Genomic DNA, 9,840 nt, shown 5'->3' on the forward strand with positions numbered 1-9,840 from the left:
CATCATGATTATCCGCCTAGGCGGTTAGTGAGATTCTATCATATGTGGGCACTACCCTCACTTCAATTTCAACAGATAAGATCTTGCCACATATACAATTTCAAAAAAAAAGTGGGTCCTATATATACATGGACAAATCTTGGTCATCCATCATATCATGGGAGTAGTGCCCACATGGGTAGGATCTCATTAACCCGCCTAGGCGGCCATCTAGATTAAATATATTTTTTATTTTTTATTAAAAAAATTATTTGACATATTAATTAGCTCGTCAATTTTTATTGAATAAATAGAGAAATACGTCATGAATTTTGAATATAAATTCATTACAAATAAATTATTAGAAAAATAAGGAAGATAAAAAAGAAGAATCAAAGTTACATTTAAGCTATCTTGTTTTCGTAAATATCAAATAACATACCATTTTAAAAACAAAAAAAAATAATAACTAACATAGAAATAAAATATCCAAGCTTTACACAACTAATCATGGGAGACAACGGTTTCACTTGTTCGTCTTACGGATATATATTCAAATATCATCACAATCCATAGTCACTCAGAACTTATATCCTCACTTCTTAAAAAGATTAGGTCTTTTGTGAGACGGTCTCACGAATCTTGATCTGTGAGACGATTCAACCCTACTGATATTCACAATAAAAAGTAATACTCTTAGCATAAAAAATAATATTTTTCATAGATGACCAAAATAAGATATATGTCTCACAAAATACGATCTGTGAGACCGTCTCACACAAGTTTTTGTCTCCTAAGAAATTTCCAGCTTCAAAGACGCTAAATGTGCCTGAGCACTCTACGCTTGTGCTTGGACTTGGCTGTTTTACCATTGTGCATGTCAAATTGGTTTAGTAGCCTATCTGATAGCAGCAACACCGACCGGCACATGACGATTGAGAAAATCATATAATCTAAATCAATCACAGTTTACTTAGAATGAAACACGTTATGATTATAAACCACGGAAATTCTCGTGAGACTATTTCATGAGTCAATTTTATCAAACAGATCTCAAATCTGAATCAATCCGTGAACAAATATTATATTTTACGTTAAATGTAAAGATGGATCGAGTTCGAAAGATCTATTAATTATAAATTAGCCACCTGTTTTCTTTATTATTTAGGCAAATCTTGAAGGGCCGTGTTTTGGCTAATTGAAAGCCGCACGATTGCGTTCGTGATGATGTCATTTTTGTGCCCCACAAATGCCAAGTTGCACTATGACATTGTCAACATTATTATTATTATAATCCAAGATAATTTCTATGGGCTTTGCCGCTCTAATACCCTCCACATAAAGGCCAAACCATTTCCTCCAATCACAAATGGACACCCCTTACCCCACCATCCTTTTTTTAGTGTCATTATTATTATTTGATGTAAATGCCAAATTTGGTCCATATTATGATATATTTGGTTATAATATACTAGGTGTTAGATCAATTTTTCATAATTTATTTTGTTGTTGATAATGAAGAAAGTTACTATTGTGAAAATTATGGAGATCGACTTGCCCGATCAGGTCGCGAAAATATATACTATTTCGCAAGGGGTAAGGCAACTCTTTGAAAACAACACATTGTTTCATGATGCGTTTTCATGAAAGAGTGCATTATTTCATGAAGACTCGCGTCTGTTCTGAATCAATGTTTAATTTCTATATATATGACATCATTAATTCAAGAAAAGAATTCAGATTTTGATTTGATTTAGTCACTACAAATACAGAATATCTCCATTGTATCATGGGACAAATTTTTCTTATATCTTTGTGACTAAACCGAGGAAAAAAACATTTCTTAAAAAAAAACTTTTTACACGTATCTTGGAGTTCATTCGAAATATTCTATCAACACTATGGATGCTTAAAATGAAAAATAAGATGTAATGTTTTATTCATATTATGTTATTTTGAAATAGTTGACCCCATCACATACACAAACTCTATATTTCTAGCACCACCAATCACTTCTTCTTTCAAAGACCTTGAAGAATTCTTCCCCTCCTTTGCACAACCCTAGTAGAAAACCTCTCCTCCAATTCCGAAAACCACCGCTGCCGTCGCCGTCGCCGTCGCCGTCGCGGACCTTAGTGGTTGCTTTTGATTTCGAAGTTGCAATTGTGATGTGTTTTAGAGTCACCTAAAACTTCAATTATTTTTGTTGCTTATTCCGTTTCTTTATTGCCCCGTAACAACTTTTGTACCAAACCAAGTAAATTTCACCGTATATGTGATTAATTATAAATCATCGACCAATAGTCCTTTGACTAAACCTTCCACCATTTTCTTTATTTGTATTCCAATGGAGGAAAAACCCACAAAACATACACAAGAAAACAACCATCTTAGCTATGGATCTGCAAGAAACATCGTTTTCGACAAGTACGAGATGGGGCGGCTCCTGGGCCAGGGCACCTTCGCCAAGGTTTATCATGGGAGGAACCTCAGGACCTCCGAAAGCGTCGCCATTAAAGTCATCAACAAAGATCAGGTCAAGAAAGAAGGTTTAATGGAGCAGATCACCCGAGAAATCGCCGTCATGCGATTGGTTCGGCACCCCAATATTGTAGAGATCAAAGAAGTAATGGCCACAAAGCAGAAAATCTACTTCGTCATGGAGTATATTAAGGGTGGAGAGCTTTTCGCGAAAGTTGCCAAAGGGAGGCTGAAAGAAGATGCGGCGAGGAAGTACTTTCAGCAGCTGGTAAGTGCGGTGGATTTCTGCCATAGCCGCGGTGTCTGGCACAGGGACTTGAAGCCCGAAAATTTACTTCTTGATGAGAATGAAAACCTCAAAGTTTCTGACTTTGGGCTGTCCGCTTTGCCGGAGCACCATCGGAACGATGGGCTTCTACACACGCAGTGTGGAACACCGGCTTACGTTGCTCCGGAAGTGCTTAGGAAAAGAGGGTATGATGGTGAAAAATCTGATATTTGGTCATGTGGGGTGATTTTATATGTTGTCTTAGCAGGATACTTGCCATTCCAGGATGAGAATTTGATGAAGATGTACAGCAAAGTTTTCAAGTCCGAATTCGAGTTTCCCCCGTGGTTCTCGTATGATGCAAAGAGGCTAATATCCAGGCTCCTGGTTGCTGATCCACAGAAGAGGATTACCATTCCAGGGATCATGAAAAACCCCTGGTTTTGCAAGGGATTCAACAGGCCGATCGCCTTTTCGATCCAAGAACCAGTGACTGAAACTCCCTTGGAGCAAGACGATGAAGCACAGAAGAAAGAATTGGAGTTAAAAAGATCAAAATCATCTCCCCCTTTCTACAACGCATTCGCATTTATATCATCAATGTCATCCGGGTTCGACTTATCAAACCTGTTCGAGAACCGAACAAGGTCCGGTACGCTCTTCACGTCGAAATGCTCGGCCTCCTCAATCATGTCGAAGCTCGAATCACTGGCCAAGAAAACGAATTTCAAGATGGTTAGCAACAAGGATTTTAAGGTGAGGATGCAAGGCGCGTCGGAGGGGCGGAAAGGGAAGTTGTCCGTAACGGCGGAGGTGTTCGAGGTGGCGCCGGAGGTGGCGGTGGTGGAGTTTTCAAAGGAGGCGGGGGACACACTCGAGTACGGGAAGTTCTGCGAGGAGGACGTGCGGCCTGCCTTGAAAGACATAGTCTGGAGTTGGCAAGGGGAGAACAGTGTTCCGAGGACTGAAATGTAATTTAGCTTCATATCTGAGGCTAAAAGAGTCCTTCCATGGTAAATTAAAACCAATTTTGTTAAAAAATTTGCGTAGCTTTTTATCATGTGTGTGACTTTTTATAATGGGGTTTATTAATTCCTACTGTAAATAATGTTTTTACCTTGTCTTAATGAAGAAACCTAGTATGTGAAATGACCATTTTAACCTCTGACAATCAATATTTATATTTTTTAAATTGCAAGTTGGTGAAATTAAATAAAGTTAAAAGTAAAGGACTGAAATATTTAAGTGATCAAGTCATTCTACAGATTCCATTAAATTTACAAAACTACCAACATGCATATTTAATACTAGTTACTCTGTACACGCAATGCGTGTGTTTACAATCTTTTTTATCATTATCGATGGAATAAAGTGAAATTTAACAAATTATGGAGGGACAAAATTGATATTTGAATTGTTGAAATAAAAAAAATAAAAATAAAAGTGTGTGTTGAAATTGAAAACAAAAAACAAAAGTGTAATATTAGTATCATATAAGGGTAAAATTGGAAGAAAAAAATGGTGTCCTCTTTAGGTAGTTATTATCATGTACTCACACTTAATAATATAGTATAGATATGACAAAAACTTGTTTGAGACGGTCTCACGGGTCGTATTTTTTGAATATATATCTTATTTGGGTTATTTATAAAAAACTATTACTTTTTATTGTGAATATCGTTAGAATTGACCCGTTTCAAAGATAAAGATTCGTGAGAACGTATCACAAGAGAACTACTCTTAATATATTTTATTTTTTTCTAGATTATAATATTATACTTATGTCTTAATATATTTTACGATATTAAACATATTATTGGATTATTCAAATTAATGAGCGAACATCGTTTGACAAAGAACGTATTAAAACTTCAAAGTCTAAGGAAAAATCTGATGGAATATATGAACATTTGATCAATAGTCAGTATCAATATTTAATCCGAAGAATTTGTCACATAAGACTTGCTCTATTTGGTTGATTAGCTTGATTTGCAGCATATTACGTTAGTCTATAAATTTATTAATTACACATAGAAAGATAACGGTGGAAAATTCTTACGTCATAAAAATAAATTGATTTCATTCTTCAATTCCAAAACCTACAATCAAGTGTAAATGAAATATTGATAATGTCAATTATGTTGTGATTTTATTCCATTTGTGTTTGTAAGTCACACGATGTTTCTATAAATTTGTAATCATATATTTGATTCACACATAAAATTATACAAATCATATCAAGTAATTCCCTTTGAACCAAAATCTCCAATTATGGACAAAAACTCTTAAATTGGTGATATATTTTATTTACAACGTAATTTCATTTTAAGTGAAAATAAAAAATAAAATTAAATATGAAATATACCATAAAAGGTCTCGCAAAAAGTAATACATGATGAGAATATTTACGAATAATATTCTTACAACACAAAAAATTCAATCTAAAAATTTTATTTATAAAAATTTCATGATAAATTCAATATAAAATCTCACAATATAATTATTGTAAATATCGTTATAAGATATTTTTATTATACATTTACCATTATTAATAAAATATTAACTAATTTTTAATCATATCTCTTAATAGACTAACACCACCACCCTCCATTTATTTCTATGCTAGTTGTTTTTAAGAAGGCTAATCTACCAAGTTATCAAACTTGGCTTTATTTGGAAAACTATCAAACTTTTTCCCGCTTTAGTCGATGTATATCCGAGTAGTGACTGCAAATTCTCCGTTCGTTTATGACATACTCACACATATGGCTACTAAGATTAGTCAATGTATATCCAAGTATCCGAAAGATAGTGGCTGGAAATTCTCCGTTCTTTTATGACACACTCACACATATGGCTACTAAGATTTAAGATTTTGCTACTAAAAATCAACAAATCTAATTATAAACTATGTGATTGGCCACCAATCCCCAACATATGTGGTAGATATTTCAAATTACTCCACATTAATTAAGCATTTAAATGGACAAATATATTTTTAAAAAAATTAAAATCAAATACGGGTCCTGACCCGGATTTTTCATCCAATCTAATTTATTGTGTGTGGGTCCAACATTAATTATCTTTAGTCAACATTTGATTGGACAAATGTCAGAATATTAATTTGCGTGATAGGGAAAAGTCAATTATTTTAAAAATTGAATTTAAATAAATTATTAAAGTTAAACATAATGTGGTGAAAAATAAAACCAAAACTTATATATACATTGTGAAGGAAAACCCTTAAAAATCAATTCAATGATTTTTTTTAAAAAAAACATTCGCTACAAATTACATATTTAATATAATCGTGTGATTGTTACTCAAATAATAATTTAAAGACAAAAACTTGTGTGAGACGGTCTCACGGGTCGTATTTTGTGAGACGGATCTCTTATTTGGGTCATCCATGAAAAATTATTACTTTTTGTGCTAAGAGTAATACTTTTTATTGTGAATATCGGTAGGATTGACTCGTCTCACATATAAAGATTTGTGAGACCATCTCACAAGAGACATACCTTAATTTAAAAACCATAACAAAAAATAATTACCGATCCTTCAAAAAAATCTAATCGCATATATACGCAACACGAACAAAGAGACACTGATTTATATTAAAAATCAGTTCATCAAATCTTTAATATGATTGAATAGAGTAGGTCTCTTGTGAGACGATCTCACGATCGATATTCACAATAAAAAATAATATTTTTAGCATAAAAAGTAATACTTTTTCATGGATGACTCAAATAAAATATCTGTTTCACAAAATACGAACTGTGAAACCATCTGACGTAAATTTTTATCATTTGAATAAAGTACAATATAAGTACATTTGACCACAAAAATTTGGACCTAAACATGTATCTTCACCTATCCCAAAATCTTTTTTTTTATTTATTATTTTCTTGTGGGACAAAGAAATGTCGTGCCCATCGAATAAAGGAAGTCCCTCGAAATTAAATTTATTCATAGTACAGATGCCTTAACACTGTAGCATAACACGCGTACTAAATTCTCCACACTTCTTTTTCAAAAAACAAATAAATTAATAAAAATTAAAACAATAAAAAAATACAAAATAATAAAAAAATACAAAATTCTCCACACTTCTTTTTCAAAAAACAAATAAATTAATAAAAATTAAAACAATAAAAAAATACAAAATAATAAAAAAATACAAAATTCTCCACACTTCCAGCATCTACTGCACTGTAATGAATAACAATTAATTTGTCTTTTGTTTTTTTATGGTGTAATATATGATACGTGGTTGGCTGATAATTCGAGTATTTACTCCGTGTGTGTATATATATATACTAGTTATTATGTACACGCGATACGTGTGTACAATTTTTTTTTATCATTATCGATGAACTAAATGTAATTTGACAATTTATGAAGTGACTAAATTGATATTTGAATTGTTGAAATAAAAAAATAAAAATAATAGTGTATGTTGAAATAAAAAAAAAAACAAATTAACAAAAAGCAAAAGTGTAATATTAGTATCATATGAGGGTAAAATTGGAAGAAAAAGTTGGTGTACTCCTAGGTAGTTAGTATCATGTTCTCAATCTTTATATATATATATATATATATATATATAAACCAAGGCCGTATTCATACCATGCGTAATTGACTTTTAACATCTTCGATACACTATTAACAGTGTTTATGTGTAATTTGGCGAGTTGGAGTAGGCTGACCCGCTCGTCGCAACCAATTGTTCGGCGCGCGGGTCTAACATTTGATGGTTTGGAAAATTGTCAATCCAATCAACCTATTTTATATGGTTAAACGGACCAACCAAACGAAGTTCGATCATTTTGATTATCGAGGAGATTATGATCAATGAACTTATTGTACGTTTTGTTATTAAAAATAGAGCATTTTCAAATGTTCATAGGATTGGGATTCAGTATTTTTAATAAAATCAAAGACATTTGTTGTTTGATATTATCATTAAACTATTACAAGGATAAGAGAGACGATGGAGTTTAGTTGAGATGATAAGATATGATAAATAATATTATCAAGATTGTTAAAGTATATAAGTAGGATGTGTAATAGTAATAGATAAAGACTAGCTCTCTTGTGAGACGGTCTCACGAGTTTTTATCTGTGAGACGTGTTAACCATACCGATATTCACAATAAAAAGTAATACTTTTTCATGGATGACCCAAACAAGAGATTCGTTGAGACCGTCTCACACAAATTTTTGTCATAGATAAATAGTAATAGATAAATAAGAATGATTTAATTTGATTGATTAAATATAAGATTAGTCGAGGAATTACGTATTTACACCTTCAATAATTAAATTATATGGATAGATTAATATATCATAGGTAATACTGTATTTTACATTTGTGATTTGATTGATATAAGATAAAAAAAATTAAATTTCAAGCAAGTGTGTTATGATATTCGATATTATTTTCATAAATGTTTGCTAAACATGTAATATTTCATTATGTAATAAATGTAAGATCAAGCTATTGTCGATCAATAAAAAACTATATCTTATGATTACATGATTTAATATTTTTACTTTACAGCGGGTCAAATGACAAGCTTTTATCACTTTATTTTTTTTCCAAGGATAATTATTTCTTTGCAAACAAAATATATCAAAATACTTAATATATTGTTAAATTTGAATATAAATATTAAATAATTTTGGTATGTCAATATGTTATCAAAGTTATTTTACAGTTTTATTTTTTTATGTCAACTATCTTTATTGATAAGAGTTTATTAGTAATTTTTTTTCCTCCAATTTATATCTAATTTTTTTAAAAATTCAAACTATATCAGTAAATTTTATATAATTATTAATATATAAGTATAATATCTTAATAAAAATATATAATTTTCCCACAAAATATATCAAATATAAAAAATTAATATGACATGCATTAATGATAAAAATTTACTTTGGTATGTGCAATATAAAATTTTCATCTGTTCGTGCTAGCTGTATGTATGTTAGGATTATATTCATCATTATTATTTTTATATAAAATATGAATTTTTTTAAAAAATATAATCTCGAATCATGGATTGTCCTATAATGTTATATATCATAACAATAAAGAGATAATATAGGGTCAATTTTTTAAAATTCTTATAAGTTAATAATATTACTTTTATCAGTATTTAAATTGGATCTTAAATAATTTTTGCAGCAGAATATATTATTTTAAAAATAAAATTTGATAAATATTTATGAATTTATTTTATAATAAGTATAAAATCATGTTTGACCAAAATCAATAATCGAGTAAATACATATAATAATCAAATAATTACTAACATCAACAATTGTTGCTCCCAGTCATTTCTCTCAAATAATTGAACCAAATTGCATCTAGGGAACAGGAGGTGTGGATATATTAACCCAATCACCGTCACGTAAGTCATTTGAAACTTACGTCTATGATCGTAAACTTCAAATTCAACTCGAGATAATATTCAAATTTAATTGTATTTACGTCGAGTTTTGATCGAGTAACTCGCGGTTGCCACCTAGGAGGCACATATGTATATCTATTACTGTATGAAAGTTGACACAAAATTGGTTCGTGGTAAGACTAGTTATAAAATTCTCATTTTTACCTTATCGATTTATAAAATTACCATATCACCTCTATATTTATTTAAATTATAAAACAATCTTCATCCCATACAAACTACTTACAAAATTTGGCGAAACTAAACAAACTTTGAAAGGGAAGCACTATCGCACAAGGCACAAAACACATTTAGGGGTGTAAATGAACCAAATTGGCTTATGAGTTTTTCGAGTATAGTTGAAAAATATTTGATTAGTATTCGAATACAAGCTGAACTTGAACATATTCTAATTTTCTTTTAGTCGAACTCGAACCTAAATTATATTATTCGATAGTGTGAGAACCTTGATATTTTTTTAAATATAATATAACTAAATTTATTCATTAAATAGATTTCGAGTATTTATTTTGTTAGGTGCAATAATTATCCCTGCTTGGTAGAGGGATCGAACCGTGGTGCTTGAGCTGCTGTGCGGTTTAAAAAATTTGAGTTCGCATTTAACACCAGCTATAATTTTGGTAAAGCGCC

At 31.0% G+C, this 9,840-nt stretch overlaps 1 protein-coding gene across 1 annotated transcript; it reads left to right on the forward strand.

Moving 5' to 3' along the window:
- Positions 1 to 1,965: 1,965 nt before the first annotated feature.
- LOC142520985 (CBL-interacting serine/threonine-protein kinase 5-like) lies at positions 1,966 to 3,877 on the forward strand. The gene has a single exon (XM_075624151.1). It carries the CDS (start codon positions 2,327 to 2,329, stop codon positions 3,701 to 3,703), a length of 1,377 nt encoding a protein of 458 aa, XP_075480266.1. The 5' UTR covers positions 1,966 to 2,326; the 3' UTR covers positions 3,704 to 3,877.
- The last annotated feature ends 5,963 nt before the right edge of the window (positions 3,878 to 9,840 follow it).

Source organism: Primulina tabacum, chromosome 12, assembly GCF_025594145.1.
Source record: "Primulina tabacum isolate GXHZ01 chromosome 12, ASM2559414v2, whole genome shotgun sequence".
Classification (NCBI taxonomy): Eukaryota; Viridiplantae; Streptophyta; class Magnoliopsida; order Lamiales; family Gesneriaceae; genus Primulina; species Primulina tabacum.

Bases quoted from the DNA above. Each gene is read 5' to 3' on its own strand.
- LOC142520985 (XM_075624151.1), top strand. From the start codon at position 2,327: ATGGAGGAAAAACCCACAAAACATACACAAGAAAACAACCATCTTAGC.